At 40.1% G+C, this 25950-nt stretch overlaps 1 protein-coding gene across 1 annotated transcript in view; it reads left to right on the forward strand.

Annotated features, from left to right (window-relative positions):
• The window catches only part of vps50 (VPS50 EARP/GARPII complex subunit), an 81743-nt gene that overhangs the window by 37266 nt on the left and 18527 nt on the right, over positions 1 to 25950 (forward strand). The window contains 11 exon segments of the mRNA XM_034544669.1: positions 266 to 398; positions 4008 to 4099; positions 4343 to 4437; positions 5322 to 5420; positions 6854 to 6944; positions 8545 to 8730; positions 11153 to 11271; positions 12704 to 12810; positions 13893 to 14014; positions 17013 to 17090; positions 17551 to 17631. Coding sequence (XP_034400560.1) covers positions 266 to 398; positions 4008 to 4099; positions 4343 to 4437; positions 5322 to 5420; positions 6854 to 6944; positions 8545 to 8730; positions 11153 to 11271; positions 12704 to 12810; positions 13893 to 14014; positions 17013 to 17090; positions 17551 to 17631 — 1203 coding nt within the window.

Consider the following 25950-nt stretch of genomic DNA (forward strand, 5'->3'; position numbering starts at 1 on the left):
GTTTCCTTGAATGTTGAGTACAAGCCGGCTTTATTTAGATTTAAGAGGACAGTTGATCAGCTTATTTTTTTGGTTTCAGTCTCCTTTTTGAATTGTGGAATTAATTTTAAAGTTGTCCAGAACTGTGTTTCATCGCTCCAATAATGTTTTCTTCTAGGTTACTACACTACATTTATGACACAAAACTAGAGTAATGCAACATTAAATCCATATACTGTGTAAAAGAGCATCAGTGACGTTGTTGTCATCACTTCTCTGTTGGCAGCACATCACCGTGGACAGCTACATTCCCTGCCTGTCAGATCTATGCAAGGCATTGTGGGAGGTGATGCTTAGCTACCACCGCACCATGCAGTGGCACGAGGAGCACGACCAACACGAGACCACACCCACTACAGGTATGAGACGATGCCCTGTTAACCCTATGACCTTATATTTAGCAACACTGCTCTATTTGTTCTGACCAGCCAAATACAGCAAAGAGGTGCACAGCTACTTGTAGAAGCACACAGATGAGGACATATAAGATACAATAACAACCTCTCACACACCATGACTTGTAAACCTCTTGTCTTGCAAAATACTAATATTTGGTGCCTCAAACTCTCCTTCCTTTTTATGTCTTAGCCCGGCGAATGCTGTGGCCAGAAACATTATGTTTTTGGGTTGTCTGTCCGTTCTATTGTCATGAACGTGATATCTCAGCGACACTTTGAGGGAATTTCTTCCAATCTGGCACAAACGTCCATTTGGATTCAAGGTTGAACCGATTTCGGAGGTCAAAGGTCACCGTCACCTTGCCATAACTCATTAATTCATATGATAATTCTAACAATTTCACACAAATGTATAATAGGGTACATTTATGACATTTTGGACAGACATGGATGTACACTTATAGGTAGGTGTACAACCGTGAGTTTTCTTTTACATTGCCTCACAAAACATAAACTCTAAGCTAAATAAAAGTAACTTGCAGATTGAGTTTTTAAAGACGTGGTGTGACTGGGGGTCAGCTTGGCCCGGGAGTCCCACTCTTTCATGGCTGTGGGAAATCGACTTACGGTGGGTTTATCAGCTTTTTAGCTTGCAGAAAGGAATGATTGGCATATGAAAAGAGTATTAAATGTGTGCAGTGAAGTGGTGCGGGTCTCAAGAGGCGTACTATTTTTCAGCATTTATTAAGCTCCCTTTCAGTGTAGAGGTCATTGAATGAGTCAGTGCGGTCATATATGCGTTTGATCACACTGTTATTGATAAAACACCACCTTTCTCCAATAATACTAAGATATGTTTTAGTTATACAGTTGTGCAGTATGTATACATGTTTAGAGCATTATTAAATATGAATTGGGTTTACAATCTGTCCTAATTACTTGAATACAAATGATATGTATACATTGTCGGATTTACATTGCAAAATTAATGTGGACCAGCTGTATGATTTCAAGGATAAATATTTGCACAGGTGATGAAGCATGTGTGATGCATATTTTTCTTATGGAAATGTGTCCAGCATGACTTTGAGTGTGCTCTGTTTTTTAAGATAATACAAACAGGACTTTCATGTCTAGCTGTTTCAGTTTGTTTAGTTTTATGTCGTCTCATTGACATTCTTGACCTTCCGATATTCAGATCCCAAAACTCTAGTTTTATCATTTAAGAAAATAAATAGCAAGTAACTCCTTATTTTTGTACATTTTGTAACAATAACAGTATACAGACTTTCCACTGGAAACTCGGTAAAGCTTCACTCAAGTTCCAGCCCATTAAGAACAGCATGACAACTGAACACATCTGTCCAAACCCAAAGCGTATGTCTGGATCAACAAGAAAAGTCTGACTTATGTCTCAGCTTCTATCCTTCCTGCCTTCAGCCAGATGTGAAAACATCAGCCTCAGCTTCAGTTGTCAAGGCAATACATGCGTTATGGTTTAGTAGTAAGCTCCACAAGAAGTTGAATTTCTTACCAGTTAAAACAAAAATTGACTTGGTTTATAGCACTTTTTTTCACCTCACCACTGTTTGAGTATTTGCCTTGCCAAATACTTTGGTATTAGACCTGTCAAATTATCTGGTAGCTTCCTACTGTGTATCGAAAGATAGCTCATATCCCTTTCCCATACTGTACATAATTCATTTGGCGAATGGATGAGGACACAAAGATGTCCTGAATGGTTAGTGACAGTCCTCTACATCCTTCATTAGATACGATCCCCCTCACAGGGTAGAGGACACACACCACATTCCCTTTCACAAGGCTTATCTATCATCTCGCTATTTGATTGGCTGATTGAAAAATGCATATTTTAAAAATGCATGCATTAAATAAGCAGTTGCCAATTATTTTTACAGTTTAAATTCATTTACAGTTTGAATTCATTTTTAAACACCTCATTTTGGCAAATGAAGCTCTGCTCTTTTTTTTCTTTCTCTATCTATATAAAGTAATACCTTCACAGACTTTGAGGTTTCTGAGGAGCTTTGAATAATCCAGGCTCACTGATCTCACTTCTGTCTTGTGGTTTAGGTTTTTTATGCTTTTTAACCTTTTGAGATCCTTTTTAATCGTGTTTTTTTTCCCCTTTAATTTACGGCATCCAGGTTTTGAAGGCTTCCTTCAAATCTTCCTGCCCTTTCTCTCCGTTATTATATTTTTATAATTAGATATACACAGTATATGGGTGTAATAATATTCATGTTTGTACTTTTTTTTTAATGGATGTGTTTTTTGGTATGTCATTATGAGAACACCCTTGCTGCCACCTTTTCTCAGGTTCATAAAGTATACATTCGACATGCCAATTTACTAGTGAGTAAAAAATGTTGCTCTAAAAATGTGACATAAGCAGCATGTACTTTATTCATTATAAAACCAGGCAAACTGCCAAGAGATATTTATCGTCTTGCTCAGAAAACAAATACCTCACCGAGCAGGTTCCCTGTACAGTTGTTCTTTTTCGACAACAGCTCGGAGATTTTTGAGTCGAGCTGATTTAAATGATGCGTTTGTATGTTTAAGGCTTTCGGTCTTTCAACCTTCTCGCTGCTGAGTAACAAAGAGTAAGAAAAAGAAGACCCATGATTCATGCCTGTCTTGTTTTCTTCTTACTAATGTGTCTAACCATTGTCTGGTTCAATGATTAATGATAGGCAATTCACTGTCTGGATTGGATTGTTTGCCTGTAAATATACACTCTTGTCAAGTACTTTAAGAGAATGCTTTTAACCAGAAAAAACTATCCTGCTTAGAAACTGTTATACATATGCTTTTGGACTTGTCATATGTCATTATATACTGCACTGCACATGTTATTCAGTAACAATCAGGCTGCTGCTGTGGGTAGGGAGACCTTCCTTTCTACAGAGAGAGGTAGGATGGAGGTGGGAAGAAGAAAAAAAAACACAGCCAACAAAATAGAGGACAGCAAACTGATAGAGGAGGAACCACGTTCAATGGAGATTTTGGTTTAATTTTCTGACTGCCTGTCCTCAGCACCTTATTGAAGTGTCATCCTGTATGTGTCATATTGTCAGTCTTTGCACTCTTAAGGGACTCTGTGACCTACGCTCCTGTCAAACGCTGGCTGACATCCACAAAAAACGTCTCGGTTTTCAGTCAACCTTCAAGCTCACTGTTTACATGGCCATACTAACAATGAAGGGCAATAGTCACACATTTCAGATCTGCGGATCAACTACGTCCATTTCCCTGTATTATAATATTTGAATACACCTGATGAATCACATTTCATCATTATTAAAAGGATGTTTTCCATTTGCTTCTTCATCAACGTTAAAAATAGTCCTTTTGGACTTTTGTATGGTTTCTGATCCAGTCTGCTCTGGTATCATTGTGCAGATGTGCATTGAAATGAGTAAATGAAATTCTCTGAGTCTCGCTCAAACGACACTGTTGAAAAATAGCTAAATGCAATGGATGCAATTTTCTCAGTCTCGTTATCAGTTTTCAGTCGGCCTGTGGTCTTTGTTTGAACAACTCTAGATGGCGCCGCGGCGGCAGAGTCGGATGAGTCGGTGGTGGACCGCAGCTACGTGAAGAAGAAGCTGGAGCATGGACTGACCCGGATTTGGCAGGTTGGAACGAATAGTGCTCTCTCGCTCTCTCTCTCTCTCTCTCTCTCTCTCTCTCTCTCTCTCTCTCTCTCTCTCTCTCTCTCTCTCTCTCTCTCTCTCTCAGCATGACGCTTCTTCCCTCTTCCTCATGTTAGTCGTTCATGTCTCTTCCACCCTCTCCGCTCCTAGCTTCTCTTTTCAGTTCATTATTTATTTATTTTCTCTGATTTCTGTTCAAACCACGTGTCTCATTTCTCTCCTCAGGATGTCCAGTTGAAAGTGAAGGCCTACATCTTGGGGACTGACATGTCTAACTTCAAGTACGATGATTTCATTGTGGTGCTTGATGTCATCAGCAGGTACGTCGTAAGACCAGAGCAGTCAGCTCATCCTTGTTTCCACTAAATCGGCTTCATTATCTTGCTGTTGCTGTCCCTCTCTTGTCTTGTCTTTTTAAAAAATGTATTTTTTTCATGTTGATATACTTTCTTTTTTCACTTTTTTTGTCACTCTCTCACTAAGATCATGTAAACACACAAGCCTTTTGTCCAATACGAAAATTATCTTTGCCTTTGTTTACATGCTCATCAAAACATGCACATTGAAATTATAATGGCACTAAATCCAAAACCATTGAAACGCCACACTTTGATTATATTAACTCTGGTTATGATAATGTAATACTCCAGTGTATTTTTTCCAGTGTAAGAAAAAGGAAGTGTACACACCTTCGACCTCTGTGGTCCACCTGCGCTCTGCTCAGGTCGTTACTGTATGTGGGAGTGAAGCCTGTGCTTGGAAGTTGTTATCTGTGTACAAACTGTAGATGAGATCATCTGAAACAGCTGTTTGTCTATTCAGCTACCGTAACATTTCAAAATAAATTCATTTTTGATCGCTTACTTCAGATTCAGACACATTGTCTGTCCCTTTACTGGCAGGTTACAGTTACCAGAGCAAGTCTGTTTACATCGTGTCTGTATGCCCCCGCTGGCTCAGCTGTCAATCAAACACACACAGTGGTCTTCCTCCAGAGGCTTTCATGCTAATGGGCTGTTTTTGAGCCCATTTGTTTTTGATTGCGAACAAAACCACACACATTTTAAAGATTGTTTATGCAGAAGCACATACTATAAAGACACAGAGTTAAATGTATAAATGTTGTGCAATACACCCTTAAAATTAATACTTTATTTATGTACTAATATTACGTATTTTCTCATCTTTTAACCATCTCTTCCAGGCTGATGCAGGTGGGTGAGGAGTTCTGCGGCAGCAAGTCAGAGGTCCTTCAGGAGTCTATCAAGCGCCAGAGTGTCAACTACTTTAAAAACTATCACAGGTAAGATGTCTTTGTTGCATCTGGATCATTACCTGGATTGTGTGAAAATTGGAGATACCTTCTGTTCTTGCATGGATCTGACGTCCAGTCCACCGATATGTTTGCGAGAAAGCCGTGGAGACGATGGTTGACAGCAGGTTGCTTGGCAGAAACTTTTACATACAATCACAACCGTGCTAGCGCAACCCTCTTCGGAGTAGATGTGTAATTACACGGTAACACTCACTGAGCTGGAAGCACATTTATCTGTTGATTATGTAACCCCCTGCCAGCAACATGAATATTTATTGGTTTCAAGCAGACAGTGACACATCATCAGATGTGATTTGCATTGATCAGTGTTGTCATAAGCCATCAAGAATCATTAAAAAGATTCTTGACTATCTGGTTGCTAATAAGCTTAATTCCGTTGACACAAATTGGCAAAGGAGGGAAAAACAGAGGCATGATGGGATAGAGTGTGAACTGGAAGTGAAAAGAGGAGCGTTAGAGGTGACAGATTCACGGAGAGAAAAAGAAGAAGCCGATTTGGTGAACACCAGACAGCATTATGATGGCATATTATCAACCCCTCCAATGTGTCCACCAGCACACATACTCACACATCTGCACTAGTGGCCAGCAGACTTCCAGCATGCATCATCTTTATATTAGGTTTGATTCATTTTCCAGCCGGGTGTCATTCCCAAAGAGATTACCCATCAGTGAACTTTGACTGGCTGATGCCTGTATTCATCTGCCAGCCGCCTGCAGTAACACATTCAGTCATCGGGGTGGATGTATTGTTGGCCTTCGGGTGCAGAGGACAGAATGACATTGTCAGGGTTCAGACATGATAAATATCTAAGAGCTCAGCCATTGGTAGTTTCTGCTTTTATTTTTCCAACTCATTTTCTCTGATTGATTGAAATGTTCTAATGTCCTTTTAATCTCATTGTATTCCAATTAGAGGAATATGACTGCAGGATAAGATTCCCAGCATATGCAAAATGGACTGACTTAAAATGCAATTGATATCCCTTCTTTATTTCTGTGTCATAAGGCTACCCTGTCTCATGCCACCGCTCCTTATTCTTTCACTTCTCAAACATCTTTAAGACAAATAACACAGGCCTCTGTAGTGTTTGTAGTCAACACTGCGCTGACATTTCACACAGCAAGACTTGATATTGACCTACCATCAGGGTGGCTTTCTTAAGCTTTGATAACAGTTGGAAATATGAGACACACACACACACACTCTTCCTTTTCACTGTGCATTAGTGACCTTTGCAGGCTTTTTGATGTCAGCACACTTAATCTGGACCATTAGAACATATGTAAACAGACCTGAACACAGTCAGTGATGGACACGTGTTGACTTCTTCTTTTCAACTACTTCTTCTTGCCTTAATCTATCCGTGTACCTTTTTCTTTTTCTCTCGTCCCCACAGGGCACGACTGGAAGAGCTGAGGATGTTTCTGGAAAATGAGACGTGGGAACTTTGCCCAGTGAAGTCTAACTTTAACATCGCCCAGCTCCATGTGAGTAAGAATCACATCACTGAGGAGCAAAAGTGAAGCACGGTAGCATTCATTTATCTTCCACTGTCACTCATCGCACACACCCCTTGCTGTAAAATCTGCATAATGATGTGAAATAGGTTCACTGCACGATTTATATCACAGATGAAGATAAAATGGCTGTAGTCCCTGTTGGTGTTGGAACATTTTGTTTCCTACACTTATCAGCATCGGTTATAAAATAAACCCTTGAATCTCAGAGGCTAATGTAGATCACTTATCGATATCCAGTATCTCATGGATATATTCTATAACCAACTCACAGAAAAGATAATTGAGCTTACAACATGTTCAGAGCACTTCACCTAGAAGCACAAATGGGAACAAAGAAATGTCCAAAAGATAAAAGGAAATGATTCAAATTCATCTTTTTCAATCTTGTTTTTCCCTTCATGTCTGTATATCATTGAGCTGACGCTTTTATCCAAAGCAATATGTGCATTCATACATAAGTACAAACTCAGAATAACAAGAATCAAGAAAGTAACATTTCTTCAAGAAAGTCAAACTACAAAAATACCATAAGTGAAAAATACCATAAGCGAAAAAAAAGATGTGTTTTTAGTTTCCGGCGGAAGATGTAGAGACTTTCTGCTGTCCTGATGTCAGTGGGGAGCTCATTCCACCACTGAGGAGCCAGGACAGTCTTGATTTTGTTGAGTGATTTACTCGCAGGTCGATTGGTAGATGCCAAGCGGAGTGAAGGATGAGAAAAGGGAGAGCGCATTGCCTGAGATACCAAGGTCCTGGAGGGAGGAAATAAGGATCTGGTGGTTCACTGAAACATGCCGCAGGAAGGTCTAGAAGGACAAGTACAGATCACAGAGAGGCTGCTTTAGCAGTGTGAAGCTGCTCAGAGACAGCAAGGAGGGCAGTCTCTGTTGAGTGGTCAGCCTTGAATCCAGACTTGTGAGGGTCAAGTATGTTGTTACTGTGGAGAAAGGAGGAGACTTGGTTAAAGATAGCTCGCTCGAGAGTTTTGGAAAGAAAAGGAAGAAGAGAGACAGGTCTGTAGTTGTTGACTTCAGACGGGTCGAGTATAAGCGTACCCAAGTGGTGGCTGTTGAGTGCGTGTGTGTGTGTGAAAATGCAGACGCCTCCTCACTTCATCTTTGAAACACATGCAGCTGTTCTTATATATTAAGTTCTTCTCAAACGCTACATACTATTTTTGAGTATTTCCCAATTAATTCATTTTACAAGAAGTTTTGATACTTATCATCATATTATAAACCGTCTACATCCTCAGGAGAGCAAATTGTTGGAGTCTAATGACTTTAGAAGGGAACAAGCAGAAAGATCATGCAAAAACAAGCGTGTTGCCCTGCAAGCCGACAACTTGTCTTTGTTTTGTCTTTTGACCACGATATTTCATGCACGTTAAACCTGACACGATCTGCTGTTCATAGATGACAACGGTGTATTTCCTATACTCCACTGTTTCCTGCTGATTAGCTAAATGTTATACTTTTTGTATGATAATATGATTGATACAGGGGATGTCCATCTACGCTACCAAACACGTTTATTGTCCCTCTCTGTCCCTTCTTCTCCAATCCAGGAGTTTAAGTTCATGGGCCAGTGTCGTTCTCCGTCCATTTCCCCGAGCAGACAGGCCGGGTCCTCGACTGGCCCGGCTCAGGGGGAGCTTTCTCTGTTTCAGCAGTACCTTCAGGAGGGAAACCCCTTTGAGATGCATGCTGAACAAAAAGAAGAGGAGACGGAGGATGTGCTGGCATCTAACGGGGTAAGTGGAAACTGTAAAACATATACTTTGAATTGGTGCCTGCTAAATGGTTAAATTAGTTGTATTAGTGTGAAGTGCATGTTGCTTGGTCTGTCAAAGGGCTGGAAAAGCATTCATAGTTTCACATGAACATAGTTTTGCTCTTTTTTTGTTGGTCCATTGTATACATTGTATTGTCTTTCCTTATGTGGAGCGTTGTACAGAGCATAACTAGAAGATTCAGTCAAGTTGTTCCTTGCCACCAGTCAGTTACACTCCCTAAGTGGCTAATTAACACAGCAACTTGTTGAGGGGCATCACCACACATGTTAATGAAGCTTATTAATTGGCACATAATCACTGTGGGTCATTAAGCGGTTTACAGCAGCCATAACACACTTGTATTAATGGTGTAGGGCCGTGCTGCAGAAAGGGCATAATTATTATAACACTAACACATTCATATCAGCTGTTAAACAGACTGACTCCTGAACCCAAATTGACTCCTTGGGTTGTAAAAGCAAATAATAAACGTAATAGTAGAGCTGCATGTAATAATGTAGCCATGTAGTCATTTTCTATGATTATTTTGTTTCGTACTATTGTGTAATGTATCAGGCCCTCCAATATTAGAAACCTTTTTATTTCTTAGAAACATATTTCTACTCTTGTGTTCAATATAAATATGCAGCATTTTACCTTTAAAATATAAATGTTTCACTGCTAAGCATGATGTTGTCCGGTAAAACTACCAGTCACTTTAGTGCCATACATAATTGACAGAGAAGAGATTTTGTGATTCTTTTACTTTGACAGCCTGTTTCACTGTTCATCGATCTTTGTGCAACTGCATCTTCAAACTCAGAGGAGCAGCCAAGCTTCATTTGGGAAGAGAGTGTGGGCCTCTTGTCTTGTCCAACAATTGTCATTATATTGAACAACAGCCTAGCAGTGGCTACTTATGTGCGGTGAAAAATGAACATCCTGCAGTATGTACTGCACCAACACTTATATCAGATATTATGCCGATACTCACTCTAATATCGGTGACAATGAGGCATATCCTTTCAATTAAATTCGATGTTTAAAAACTTTATACATTACACACTGGAATTTGAATTCGTCTTTACGTTTTGACTACCGTAATTATTCTTATGATAAATAACAATTCAATAAATATATATATATGTATTTATTTAGGTGTTAGGAAAGCAATATTTAGGTCAAGTCTGATGTTGCCTTACACAAAGAAGATTGATCCCAGTCACTTCCACACAGTGAGGATACAGCCTATTAATTAAACACTGGTATGGGATCGGTACTCGGTATCGAACGATACCCAAAGCTCAGGAATCGCTATTGAGACAGGAAAAAGTTTGGTGGGTGCATTCCTCGTACATGCATTTGCAAGGTACTGTTAGCCGCTACGCTAGTCCTATGTCAAAGCCTGTTTGTTCCTTGAGGAAAGTTTCTAGTCTTTGCTATCACACACCGCAGCATTGCCTCTGTAACTGGCTAATCCTTATTGAAGCTTCCTATAAATTGCTTCACTAGGCATTGGTGGGCAACTGGAGCTCAAACACTCTGTGCGTTACTACTGACACTTCTCAGCTGATGTGACACCACAAGGTGTGACGGTGAGAAGGAAAGAAACCTAACTATTGGGTTCACCCAGATATATTATGCATGGATTCATTGATCCAGCCCATATTAGTACTGTGGATGTTATACATATGTGCTCCTCTTATGACTGGTATAAAGTAAAACAATCTGTTGTTCCTTCAAGGCTTATTTGTTGAATAAAAACAGTATTACTCTTCAAGAATGGGGAGAAGAAATTACACAGGTGCCCTGACACTTTTTTAAATATATATATATATTGGTATATTTTCCTAACAGGCTCAAATCATAAGCAATATTGCACCTCAATATTGCATCTAACATGTCGAGCTTACAGAAGCCCTAGCTTGGCTTACTCTTAAGCCTATAATCCTTTCTATATGGCTGCTGTGTTGCTTTAGCTCGCAGTAAATGACAAAGACAGTATTGTCTTATTTCAAGGGAGCTAAACTCTCCTCTGGGAGGAACATTTATTTTCTGCCTTTCCTTCTCAAGGCTGTCATTTCATGGTTATGCACCCATTAAGGCTAAAAGGTGGGCAATGTTACATTTTTTTGATCATTTAATTACAGCCTTTTAATACCTTTTGGTTTTACAGTTTTTTTTTTTTTTTTTTTTGTATTGATGACAAGATTTCCCAACGGCATAATTGTTTATCACACAACTCTTCTTCCTCTTTAACAACTCCACAGCATGTTATAACAGTGTTTATCTTGTTTTTATCCCTTCTACGCGGTTCATCCATACTGAATTTCTTCTTTGCACCGTCCCTTTGACCATTTTCCATTGACCGACATCTGATCTTTCTCTTCCCCAATTGAAGTACGAGTCAGACGAGCTGGAGAAGAGTGTGTATCAAGATTACGACAGTGACAGCGATGTCCCTGAGGAGCTCAAGCAGGACTATGTTGACGAGCAGACGGGGGATGCCCCCCTCAAGAGGTCAGTTCCGAGTCAAATGGTTTTACGCCGCTCCAAATTCACACAGCTCAGGGTACGTTGAAGTTACAGTGGTAAATCCAGGTGTCCATCAGATCTACTCCTGGCTATTGAAAGTCAGTGAATGTACACAAAAGAGGATTCATGTTAATCACAGATCCAAAATACAATCATTTTATGAACTTTTTCAACAAGGATGGGAAGTCATGCATTATGCCACTTTTAATGCATTCAGCAATGGTAATTTTCGCTCCCCTCTGTCTAACCCTGATAAGTAGGCAGAAAGCTTGAATAAAGCTTTTTGTCTACCCATGAAAATTCTCTTTCTTCCCAACCTCCGCCTACGTGATTGGTGGACTATTAGTAAGATGAATCGCTATTTTTACAAAAGCAGAGGCAATCGTGCTTCTCTGCATCTTCTCTAAAATTATTCATTTTCATTTACATTAGATATTTGAATGCAACGTTTTGTATTTTGTTTATTTTATTATAAGGATGCATTTAATACTAAGGGTGATATACTGTAATTAATGCAAACAGTTACTGTATTAACAAGTTATTGCTGTAATTATTCGTGTCTTCGCTTTTGATGCAGCATGATGGAGTTTTTATATTTTATAACCCTCCTTGTTCAGTTAATGTTTTTGTCTCCATGTGTATGTGATGGAAGGACATTTTAGGAACCTGTGTACATATGTGTGTTTGTGCATATCTGAGAGCTGCCATCACATTTTACACCCAATTTGCATCGGAAACTAGAATACAATTCACCATTATTTATTCAGTAGCTCCTCATTACAGAAGCACTGTTACAATAATAATTTCCTATCATGCAATTTACAATGACTTTTATTAATGGCTCAGTTTTCAACCTTGTTATTTCACTCATCTAAGAGGCCTGATATTTTTGCATAAACTCTCGCGACATTAGATTTCCTGTTACTTATGTGTATTAACCTGACGTTGGCCTATAGTCACTAAAATGTTAATTTACCATTATTATAAGCAGGAATCCCTGATGGTTAATTATTGAATAGGTTGCATGGTCACATCCGGAAATGAGAAGGCCCATGTAATGATTGCTGGCTAATATAGCTCGATGAGCAGTGTCAGGGGTCTGGTGCTCCTGGATCACCAGTTCAGAAACTTCACCATCGGGGCTCTGTGTCTCCTGCATTGTTTAATGGCTTTTGATTGATCAATTAGAAGAGTTTGACCGATACTAAGGTTTTTGAACCTGGCCGATCATTACTGAGGATTAGTGATGTTAACATGTATTCCTTTGTTCTGAGTTTGGACTTATGGTTTAATGCACTTATTGTAAGTTGCTTTGGATAAAAGCGTCAGCTAAATTACATGTAATGTAATGTAATGTAATTCCTCATGCTCTGCCCTAATTTCTTGTTAACCCCCCACATCCTGCATGCATCATCAGTGCGTCCCGAGAGACCATAAGAAGCAAGAAAAAGTCAGACTACAACCTTAATAAGACCAATGCGCCGATTCTCACCAATACCACCCTCAACGTCATCCGGCTAGTCGGTGAGTCCTCAGCGCACACACATCCAGTACTCACTGCCACTTAGCGCTCCTTGAGAGCAGCACAGACTCGGCCGCAGTGGGAGTCCTCTCTAACCTGCCGAGACATCTATTTATTCAGTAGTGAAGCCAGCAGCTCTTTTGAGATCAGTGCACTCTGCAGCTATCTGTGTGACTGAGCTGCACTAATAATTATTATCCTTCAACCTGAGCTCTGACCTTTTGTATCCAGAGAGGTACATGTGACGTGGCTTTGAAGACGTCTGAGCACTTCCACGGCAAAGTGCGTTTCTTGGTAATGTGACCTTCATAATGCCATTTCTTTGTGTCAAAAGGAATTGGACGTGGTAGTTATTAAGTTTTCTGCCATATTAACTCCATTTAATAATTCAGGATGATACAGATTTGCTGTATCATCCTGTATGGTCCTCCTACCGGTTGTCGTCTTTGTTTCCATCTTCGGTTCGTACTTCAAAACTTTCATCCTGTACAAAATAAAAATACGTGTTTCGTCCTCTTTTTTTCTTTAGAAAATTGCTAATATTGATTTAAAGCTCTGTGGCAAGCCTGAGTGAAAAGCAAAAGTTTGATTCCAAGCGATCACTAATTCAGTCTGTGCAGCTCTTTGATGAAGTTAGATTGCTCCCTGAGTTCTTGGTGCAGATTCCAAGAGAACGGGTGTGAAAAATGAGAGTGTGAGAGAAATAGTGCTGCCTCAGTGGCAATGCCAGCTAGATTGAGTTTATTTCTTCTTTTCCCCTCCATTCATCAGTTCTGAGTCAATGGTAACCTTGTTACAGCCCTGTACCTCTGTTCTTATTGCTTTTATTACCTTCCTGCTAAACTGAATCATTGCCCTTGAGTGTATGCAAATGCGATGTGTTCCTGCTGAAGTTCTTCCCTAAAGGATGTGGCTCCACCATGATTAACTTCCTGTAGTTTAAGTCTTTTAATCTCCCACACAATGTACTTTAAGCATTTCATTTATTATATACTGATACTGGGTTAAAAAACAACAACTCTTCTGAAATGAACCCCAATGTGTGAGCCAAACAAACTGTTTACTAACTGTCATCTCCCAACAGGGAAGTATATGCAGATGATGAACATTCTGAAGCCGATCGCCTTCGATGTCATCCACTGTGTGTCACAGCTCTTCGACTACTATCTGTACGCTGTATACACTTTCTTTGGACGCAATGACATGGTACAGTATTTTTCAATCACAACACACTGTATATTTATGTTGAATTTATTAAAACGCATGTTTTAGAGTAATTCCACACTAGACGTTGACTGGGATGAAAAGCACAAGCTCCACCACAGCCGATGTCACAGCTGGGAGTGGTTCAGGTGTGGTCTGTTGTACTTGAGACACACTCAGCTGTGATGTAGCGTGGTATTATAGTGCCATGGTACATTGCTGCTTCACAGGATGTGGAGAAAAAGCATGTCACCTCTAGTTTGCAGGTTTAATCAGGATTATTAGACTGGCTACAGTTACCCTTCCAGAAAGATTTAAATGAACTGTGTCAATTTTACTGATGTTTCCACTGTCACTCGCTGTGAAATAGTCTGCTTTAATACATTACATATCATTGAGCTGACGCTTTTATCCAAAGCGACTTACAATAAGTCCATACAACCATGAGTACAAACTCAGAACAACAAGAATCAAGAAAGTAACATTTCTTCAAGAAAGCCAAACTACAAAAATACATAGTAAGTGCCATTGAAGTGATAATCTTTTTTTTTTTTTATACAAGGTATAGTCGGAAAAGATGTGTTTTTAGTTTCCGGCGGAAGATGTAGAGACTTTCTTCTGTCCTGATTTCAGTGGGGAGCTCGTTCTGCTCATTTCGCATTATTTGATGTGCATCAGTGGACTTCTATAAAACACAGCGGCGCGCTCATTGTACAGTCCTATATCCCGATGAGTCTACGAGCGCTGTGTGAGTGTGTGAGCTGACATCGGAAACGTTTGAGGTGGCCGAGAGATTTCAGGAGCCAACATTGTAACACAACATCCCGGATTTGTGTCCAACTTGTCATTCTGTATTCCTCTCTCCCGCCTCATTTCCTGCCATCTTTCTACTGTTATTGCTTTTAAAAAATGTTTTTAATAAAGGCATGAAAAGGTCCACAAAAACAATACTAACAGGACTTTTGTTGTGTCATCTCTGAGCTACAACAATTACAGAAATAGGAGTATAGAGGACCTTTTTTTCCAAATTGCAAAGCCTGCAGCTACAACATATTACTTGTGCTACATCAGTTGTACCGTGCTTTAAGAAAATTGCCTTCATTTATTTCTAAGAATTTTGAATTCTTATGTTTATTGGATAATATACAGTACATACATAATCACCGTCTTTTGGCATTGCTCTCTGTCTCAGTACAAATTTAAGTTGAACGATAGGCTGCAGTCTGCGAACCTACTTTCCCTCGCTCCATGGAGAGACTATTATGTCATTTATCGTGCCTCACAAAGAAAGAAAACAGCATTTGTGTCAGTATCGCCCTCGGGGGAAGTGATAATGATAGCAACAAAATGACTTCTGTCCCATCGAGGTGGAATAGATAAAGAAGACGAACGCTCCGCAGGGGCCGCTCCACTACACATTATTGATGTGTGTGTGTGTGTGTGTGTGTGTGTGTGTGTGTGTGTGTGTGAGATGGGGAGATGAGGGAAGGTGACACACTGGTTGTGAATTGACAACTTGTCAAGCGCTTGGGAGTTCGTAATCTGACCACTAACGGTTAATGTACAGTGTGTGTGTGTGTGTGTGTGTGTACCTCTGTCACCATGCTTTTATTTACTTCACTCTTTCTGTGTATTACTGGCTACCTCATCTTAAATTCTCTTTTCCTTCTTCACACATGGACTATAAGTCATATTTTCTGACTCCCCGCACCCCCTTCTTTTTTTAAACATTTTTTGTGCCACAGTGTCCTTAATCTTGCATGCACGGCTCCTTTTCCATAGCAGCGTTCGTCTTCTTTTTTTCCCCCTCGTACTGCTCCCATTCCACTTGTTATCTCTCTGCCTGCATCTCTCTGAAACTCTGACTCTTCATCCCGTGTACCTCAAGTCCTCATTAAATGTGATATCATGAACAGGCCCATTTCAATAATAGTCTTATTCAAAGAGGCACCTACAGTAAAATGCAAATGCCCCCATGAATCTTTCAAAAGATTATGGAAAATTGCTATGCACATATGCTGGTATTTGACCTAGGCTTTGCTCTCGTTACACTGGAATCGAGATGGACCTGCTTGACTCCTCCACTTGAAGAGTAACGGATGACATTAATATTAAAAAGGGTAAATACCCCATTATCTGTGTATATTGACCCTGTCAAGTCAAGCTGCACCATTGACTTTGTCTCGCATGCGAAAGATGCATTATGTGCCATGCTCACAGATTCATTGCCATTAATAACCCAACTTTTAACTTCTCAGACTGAGAGAGCATAAACTATTTTTGAAAAAGTGATTAATGCTTCAGAATTATGGAAAGTTAGCCTCAATGGATTAACCTGGATTTCCTAATAAGAGACAGAAGAAAGACAGACATAGTAAGAAAAAGCAGAGAAGGCAGAGAGATGGAGTGAAGATTTTGAGAGAGAGAGAGATTTGGTCTCGGTCTCCTGACCCACAGAAAGTTCCTCACAATTTTTGCACATCTTCTTCAGATATCTGTGAATCAGGCTGAACAAGGCTATTTTACTGCACAAAAACAACATTAAAAATACAAAAATGTTTGGTTCCCCATTAGGCAGCTCAATAGCGTCTTTCATTTGATGCACCCTGTGCCCACCTTCTTCAAACCCCAATATAATATATATAATATAAGCCTTCTGTTGAAGATACAGAGATGGAAAAAAAAACATGTTTCTCAAACCTCCGAAAGCTTCCTGCAGAGACACAGAAGTCACTATACAACTGTTGTATTAGTGACGTGTCAAGACATTCTCAATCATCACCACACTTTGTATCATGTTCAGAGATGTGTAATATTTAATGTGGGGCAAGAAAGTGTTAATGATTACTTCATTAATCTAGTTATGTTTCTTTGTTTGCGTTTACCTCTGTATTTTTTTCTTCTTCTTCAATTCTATAATACTTCATCCACATGTTTTATTTTTTTAATGTGAGACTTTGCTTCTTGTTTTTCCTGTCTGCTGCCCATTCGTCATCCATAGCCTGTCCCAAGCCCGTCTCTGCCAACTCACGGTGGCAGAGACGCGGGTCCTGCCAGGGTGGTGGGCCCTGCTTGCTTGGTAAGAGGAGATCTCTGGAAGCATTATGACTAATACACAACGTTATCCCCATGCCTTGCGACTCCAAAATGCTGGTCAACACTTGTGGTGTGGTTGACGTGACATCAGACGCATCTGAGAGGGATTTCAGTTGCAGTTAGATGTTAAGTTTGCTGTGCTTTCTCCCTCCCCACACTGAGATTGATTTTGATGTCTGCTCCTCCAGTTTACTCCTCCCTCTTTTGGATATGACACAGCTAGAAGCAGAAAGTAAAGATTTTCTTGTCTGTGACTACGTGAGATGAACGCAGATGTGTGTGTGTGTGTGTGTGTGCGTGTGTGCGTGCGTCCGCTTTCACACTGCTGAAGTGTGCTCTTATAGAGGAAGGTGTTTGTGCACGGTGCAGAAACTAATCGTGTATGTGTATGTGTATATATACAGTATATATATATATATAGTGTGTGTTTGTGTATTCTACAGTATGAGTCATCGGGTCTGGGCCTTATCAGCAGCAGGCTGAGAACCACTCTGAACCGGATCCAGGAGAGCCTCATAGACATGGTAAGACTGAAACTCTACTCCCTGTCTCACTTTCTCTTCTAATCACTCTCTTTCTTTCACCTTTACCAACGTTACCTCATCGTCTGTCTGACACAAACATGCTCTCTCCACTCGCCCCTATTTCTGCCATTTATTTTTTTTGCTCATCCTCTCGATCCACCCTGAACACATGTCTGATCTCACAGCTCGTATCGCCACAAAATGCATTATGGGTCATCATTAACTGGCCCGTGGTAACTCACACAGACACACACCTCTCTGTTAAAGTGGCTGCACCAGTGTGGATGTGTATGTTACTCCATTAGGGCTCTCAATCACTACTCCCCTCTGTAAAACTACATAGTGACAATTAGTCTGGTGCAGTCAACACTTTCTACACTTGTGTCTGATCGCGTATCTTTCTCCATTCTTTCTCCTCCATTACATGATGACGCATGTGTCATCTCCCACTCCCGGCTTTCATTTGTCTCCATATCAGTCAGGCTTTTTGCCTGTGTTTAAAGAACCATACTTGGACTTTAGTCTGGCCCCAATCTGCAATACCACAGTGTTACTCCTATGGAGGCAAACATATAATTATGTTGATGTTTTGTGTTTGTTTGTCTTTTGTTTTTAATGAGAAAAAACAATGAGTTGTGTCACTTGAGTCTAATTATGGTAGATATGTGAGGGAATGGTTCACTGAACTCATATTGTAGTCTTTCTGCCTTGAATTCAAATCAGTATTCTAAAAAGTCAGCTTTTATTTATTTAAAAACGTGTTTAGTTATTTATGTGTCTGTAATGTATATTATTATTCAGAAGCTCCGGAAACCAGAGCCGTTATAAGAAAAACAAAGAGGACAATATTACTTATGCATAGTTCAATTAGAATTTATCATTTGTCACAAATTGTGACTCACAATACATAGTATTTTCCCATGGTGAAGTCCTGTATAATGTTGTTTTTATTTTTCATTTTCTGAGAACCTTTGGGGCTTTCTATCCCTCTCAAATATCCTTTCTAATTTCATCTGTTCACGTAACACCACATTCCATGCTACAGGACAAATTATTAAATGTGACATGAACAGTTTTTCTTTTTGACTCTGAAACAGCCGCCAGTAACTTGATCACCAATTTTGACTGTAATTAGCAGTCAGGTGACTGTCAGTGGCAACCATTAACACCAATCTCGAAAGGGGAACAGAGTGATTTTTAGTTTTCTCCAATTAGCATAACTTTCTCTTGTATTTACCCTTTTTAATATTAATGTCATCCGTTACTCTTCAAGTGGAGGAGTTTTCCACAGTAGGGAGTGCACAGCATCCAAAGCACCTTATTAGAACAAAGCATTCATTTGACAGCGCAGCATATTGGCATTTTGCTGTGATGTGTCAGGTCGGGGTAGAGTTGACGAGAAGGAGAAAGCTAAAACGAAATAAAGCCGTAAGGCGGAGGTGAGAAAATAGATAAAAGTCAGAAAAGAATCATCAATTATCAAAACTTTAAAATGCAGTAAGCGGTGATTTACAGCATCAAGTTGTCTTCCCTCAGGGCAATAGAGCCACTATTTACACCCCAATTATTTCCTGGCCATTCAGCAGAGCTCGGTGCTCAGCTGAGGAGAAAATGTTTATCATCTGAGCTGTTCGACTAACAGATGGACGGACTGGGTGGAGAACGAGAACAGAGACGTGCGTTTGTTCTCTCAAGAGACAAAACAATGTTAAACCTTTTAACGCGTGCGTGCACACACGCATCTCAGATGAGAATAATCATATCACTTTGTGGCCATCACAGGCTGCGTGATATTAGATCTATTTAAGACCACATCAGACGGAGGACACTGACGCTTTGTAATTACACCCATTCCATCTAATGTATTGGCAAATGCTTTTAGTCTCTCCTTTCGCATATACAAACTATTTTAGCTCATCTCGATAAATCATTCACATTTGGAGAAAATGCCCTATTTTCCAAACTTATAGAGCACTCCCTTTTTTTTGTTGATCTTCACCTCATTCTCTCACTTCTCTTCTCTGTTTCACATCATAATCTGCTCACATAAATCACACGCACACACACACACACACACACACACACACACACACACACACAGCTCCACAGCTAATGTATATTGTCATTTATAACAATGTGGACTATAAATCTCATTTTTAATATAGGTGTCTTCACTCAAAGTGAGAATATATTCACGTTGAGACTCCCCTGCATACAAATACACCCCCCCCCCCACACACACTCCAGAGATTGAGGCAGGGTAGACCTCATTTGTAAACAGATTCTAAAGTTAATTGCACACTGCATTTCAATTGAGCAGCCGAATCCTTGAGGTTTTGTTTCCCTGATTTGCCATCGCAACTGTTTGAGTCCAAAACAAACGTGCTAGTAATGACTCTCGAGTCCCACGTGAACGTCAGCGAGATTCTTTCTCATCGCGTCTCAGGTACAGAGGAGCTTCAGCTTAAATTGGGAGCTCCACGGGGGAACAGTAAAAGATCATCCCTCCGTTTATGTTCGCTGTCTCTGCCTGTGTTATTCTTGATTACCTCTCTGAAACCCCGTCGCTTCTCCGGGTTTGACAGTTTTCATTTCGAGTTCACTCCCTTTTGACTTTGAATATTTTATTGAGAGTGTTTGGAAGGTTGTGAGGTTAGGAAGAAACTTCTGAGAGTGGCAGGGACGTAATTGCCTTGTTCACATATTCATTTACCACAAAACACTTGTGCTGACATCAACACTATTTTCTATTTCAAATGTCAAATCTTAACGTCAATGTGAAGCTCAAAAACTGAATTGTTTTACAAGAGAAGAATCAGCTGTCGCATAAAATAATGATTTACTTCCAATCCTTGCTTTGAAGACATAATTCAAATTCGTTGGTGATGTTGCTTGGGGCAAGTTAGATGACAGTGTCGGATGACGACGGTGCTAGGAATCCCGTCTGCGGCCATATTGACACCTCCACAAAGTTCAGCTGCGGCAGCTGTTGCGAGCCATTGCTGCAGGCAAGAGCTGACACAGCATGTGCAATGAAGTCCACCTCTGGTTCACCATCCCTTTCCTTCTCTCAATATGCAAACCACCAGTATTTACTCTTTCAATCAGTCGCTCTATTTTTCTCACTTGTTTTTCTCTCTCATTTCTTCCCTTACGTTTCCTCCTTCCATTGCTATCTGTTTGTCCTATCTCACCAGCGGTGTTCCAGTGATTACACACCTCTCAGCTCTGCTTGTATTGTTGCTCCCAGTTTATTGGTGCTTCTGACTGAATATACAATGGAGTATGTGTATTTATTTCAGTGTTCATCATCGGCCCATGCATGAAGATAAGATCATGCTTTTCTTCCATGTTTTGATTGAGTCTTAATTGCTGACATCCGCTCCTTGGTACTCCACTTCAGCTTCAGAATGGGACTTGTTCAGCCTTTTTCATGCCTGGCACTGAAACAGGAATGAGAAGCCGGGTAATTTCTATGCTGGCAGCAGCCATCTGGCAGTGAGGGTGCTTGCACACAAAACACACACGCGCTCCCAGACAAGAACACACACACAGACACATGTATAAAGAGAATGGGAACTTTAACAGACAAACACACAGACAGACATGCAGTCCTACTGTTGGTTTCTACGGCATTGAGCACTTAACTCGAAAACCATTTTCACGCTCTCTTCCTGTTAGCAGCAGAGTGACAATCCGGAAGCATATGTTGTGGTTGTGGTTTGCTACTCTGTCTTTGTACAGCTAACACACCCATGGATACTGGCTAATGACACACACACACACACACACATGGCACGGTGTACCTATTAGTCATTAGTTCGACGTCTCACAAGGGCACATCACTGTCCAGACTGGCCTCTCAGGTGTGGCCTGCTGTCTCTCGCTGTGAATGGTGCGACCCACCAGAGGGGATTGTCATTTGACAGGGATTATAGATCACAATTAAGCTCCATGGTGTGACTGTTTATACTGTAGTTGTCAGGATATCACAAGTATTGACATTTTGTCGGGGGTTTCAGTGGGAGGCTCAAACACACTTCATTGAAAGGCCCAGCTGTAGGTCATGCTCCTCTTCTGTGATGAGCAGACAGTTGATCCCCCTGGGTACTGTAACTCAGCTTCCTGTGTTACATCTAGTGTGATGAGCAGAGTAACACACTTTAATACAAAGCCTTTCATTTGTATTCTGTATTCTCCATACACTTCAGTTTGGTTCATTCCTATTCTTAACTCAATTATTTAAAGCAAGTGAATATGTTTTTAGGTTGTCCGTCTGTCCGTCCCGTTCTAGTGAACAAGATATCTTAAGAAGCCTTTGAAGAAAGTTCTACAAATTTGGCCTAAATGTCCACCTGCTAGTCAAAGGTCAGTGTGACCTAAATAAACGCATTTTTAGCCATAACTCAGACTGCGGTCAAATAGTCCCAAAAATGACCTCCTAACGTCTAACCCTAACCACTTTTCATTGACCTCCTGTGGAAAACGTCACAGGGTCAAGGAAAGTTGGGAAGGAGAATTCATGAGGACAACCGAGGTGTTAACTCGATAATTCATCATCTTCATTTTGAAGATTTCACACAGATGTCTAATAGGGTCAAATTATGAAGTCGTGACATTTTGGACAGTCATGGATGCAAAAACACAAATTGGTTGCCTGTATTTCTAGAGTTCTCCCTGTACTCCTTGACTGTTGTCATCCCAAAGCAGGTGGTTGGACCAGCAGCGATGGGAAAAGAAGTTGCCAAAGGTGGCGGACGGTGTCTTGTAAAATAAATGAAGGCCTTAATTCTATTTGACATTCATCTAATGAGAACCAAATTTCTAGTATTAGAGTGACAAAGAGGTGCAATTGGATCCACTTGACAGTAATTGCCTGGCAGGCAGACTACTCGATTTGCCCATAAATCCTTATGGAATGGATTTGAGAGGAATAAGCAGTCAATCACGACAGAGTGCAACACTTCAATTCAGAGATCACTTTTCAACTCCCCTGCTGGAAGCTCCCTTCATGGCCAGGGCGATTACAGAATTATCAAGCTCTTAGTGTTCACCGAACCTTTCAATTTAAGGATGTTTATTTTTTATTTGCTGGGGAATAACATTTAAAAGTTGCATTACTTTTAAAGTTTGATACTGAGAGGGAGCTCCTGTCCCTCCTCAGGTGCCTACTGCTGAGGACTGATAGGGCCTCATCCCCATCCCCACCTCCAAAACTCCTCCTACTCAAAATGTAGCCGCCCACTACAAATCACCCAGTAGTCGTGCAGAGAAAATCCAATAAGAAAATAGATGCTCCAGCAGAGGTGGGCCTGACTTAGCACTTTAGAAAACCAGTATTTGTCCAAGCCAAGATAAAACCCATGGCATGCATAAGACTGTGGCTAAGTAATGAGGGGGCCAGTCGCTACTTGCAGTAGTGTTGTATCAGAAATGCTAGAACCAAGCTTTTGGGTGGTTTTGTTTTCAACAAAATTGCAAGGACGTTTTGTTGGAAAGTCAGGTCTGTATAAAATCTGAAATATCCTTCAGAGGTTGGGTGGATTTTCCCTGTGGGTCTGAAATCTTGCACTCTTCACACTGATTGATACAAAGCTTCAGTGCCACTTTCTCCCCAAGGCATTATGCGAAATAGATTACATGTCCCATATGAATACCATAAAGCGCAGCAGCATCTCATTAGTCCTACCACACACAATTATTGTACATTTACCCACACTCATACATCTGTTTTCATCCTCATTAAGAATAACTTTCAGCTCGCTAAATATCTAAGCCTCTCGTCTTTGATCTGTTGGAGGAAAATCAGCAGGGATTGATAGTCATCAAGTTCCTGCTTTATCCCTGTTTTTAGTCTTATATTCAAAGCTTTGCTCTTATCTGTTTTCAAATCCCTCTGTGGATGATCATTTGTGTATGTTTTCTGTTCAATGGGAATTCCAGGGCTTTATTTCTAATCATTACACAAGTGTAGATAAGCTCCCTGGCTTTGATGCTTGATGTCTTCATGATTAACAATGCTGTTGGTCCACATGGGGAAACTATTTGGGCAGATGTACCTCACAGACAAACAAAAGGTGTTTTCCCTTTCGCCTGTCCACACTATACAAAAGCCCTGAAGGACATTTAAGTTGATGTTAGCACTCTTAGGCAAGCTGTTGTTTCTCAACTACTGGATGTTAGCAAAGCTGACAGAATCAAGTTAGGAAATTCTTCCCGAAAGCGTTGGGGTGGTGCTGCTCTCCAAAATTCCTAATACAATTTTGCTCCTGCTTTGAATAAATGCAGTGCGCTGATATTCCCATTTGTTTTTGTCTTTTGGCATGAATGGGTTTGTATATCTTTTTATATAGAAACTCTCTCTGAAAGTCACAGTTATTATTGATTATCAATGAAGTTTGTATTAGTGCCTGATGGTAAGGACACAAACACTACAGAGGGAACACAGAGTGCAACATAATAGTTTGACCTTAACCAAAGAAAGGAAGAGGTTTTTGGTTAGAAATGGAACAGAAGCTAAAATAAACTTATTTTGTATCAAGCCGGAGACATTTGGTTTTCAATAATGGTCTCGCCATGAATAATAACATTGAAGGCCAACTTTGTGTTAAGTGTATTGAGTGTGTGTGTCCAGTGAATTATGCTTAAATAATACAGAGCAGAGTCCAAAAAAGTGATAAAGAAAGAACATTCTGGATCTGTTGATGTGATTCATGTGTTTTCCATTAATTGTCCTCTTTTCTTCAAAAATATAATTTTCTTTGGTAACATCTTGTAAATCCTAATTGTAACATTTCTGTGTTGATAATTTAACTCATCCTGTCACGTACACCAAAGAATAATGTTGTCATGTAAGTGTTATCCAGGATCACAGCTCTTTTAATAAAAAAAAAACTAACAAAAGACTGACATTTTCTGTCTGTCACAGGAGAGTTTGAGTCTCTTTTGTCCTCATCGTTTAGCAAAGGTCCTAAAATGGTTCATTAACTCAAGGTCCACTTCTGTCTGAGCGCCAGACATATAATTAAGAAATGGCGAGCTCACAAAGAAAAGTATTGTTCTTCTCCTGGAGTCCTGCTTTTTGGCCCCCAGTTTGTGATATCAATTCAGATTATACTGAGGATTCACACACCCACACAGATATCTAATGTTATCCAATACAATGGGCAGAAGTACAGCTTTTATTCCAATGTTATCTGTGAACTTCGATTATTTTTCATGTGAAGTATTCAAAGTGTAACGAAATGGAGGACTTGGCTGTTGATATGGATGAAAAAAGTGCTCTGATGTGGACCTGCTTGCAATCTTACAAAGATCTTAGCTGTTCCTCGGCACGTGAGGCTCATCAGCTGCTGCATAACCATGACAGCAAAGTACTGATGGCTAGCCTAGCAGGAGGCTAAGGCACTGTAATTAATTAATTGATGAATCAGCCATGCTGTGACAAGTTCTGCAAGACAAAATAAAGCATACGTTGTATTTTCTACAAGGATGAGTAAATGTTCATCTTTAAAGAGAGAAACACTGTTTCAATATATTTGACAGTGCTGTCATTTAGTTTCAACTTCTCATATGCTGAACATTTGTTTTGATCTTGGTCGACTCTTTAATATTTTCTGTCATGACTTTTGTCTCAAACAAACAATTTAAATTAGGGTGAATTGGCTTCAGGTGGTTTTGCATGTGAAACCATGATTATTGTGTCATCAGTGAAGACCTCCTCCTGCCTCCGACCTGATTAAATAATGTACGTAACTGTGTTGATAGGTTGCTAACCTCGATTATCACCCGCAAGGCTTTAAATGTAGTTTTGGCCTGACTTGTTTATGTGGCTGTTGGTCTTTAGAGTAAGTAGTTATTTAATATGACGTGCTACTCATACCATATCAGTACCTCTTCAGTTCGGTGAGCCAAAAAGTAGATTCTATTCGGAAAATATTTGTAGTTTCTGTACTCTCTTCTCTTATTGTTTGCCAAGGCTCGGTACACTGATGAATAATTATTTATTTTGTTTTTGCAAAGGTCACTCAGTGCCATTGAACTTGGTCAATAGTTGATGATAGTTTATATCACTGCACTCAGGTGATCATCTTCACAGTGACAAAACAGGCATATTTTCCCTTCCATAATCTGCCAGAGTGATATATAGTTGTACATAAATAAAGCTGCGAAATGTTTTTTGTAAAATTCCTTTGAAAAGTGTTGTGTGAGTATCTGCTGAGTGACGAGTGTGTGCTCAGCCGTTGGCTCCGACTATCAGAGACCGCTCCGGGAAGAGCAACGAATGCCATTTGAGAGCATTTCATTGTAGAATTGTTT

This window comes from Cyclopterus lumpus, chromosome 11 (assembly GCF_009769545.1).
Source record: "Cyclopterus lumpus isolate fCycLum1 chromosome 11, fCycLum1.pri, whole genome shotgun sequence".
In the NCBI taxonomy this organism is placed as follows: domain Eukaryota; kingdom Metazoa; phylum Chordata; class Actinopteri; order Perciformes; family Cyclopteridae; genus Cyclopterus; species Cyclopterus lumpus.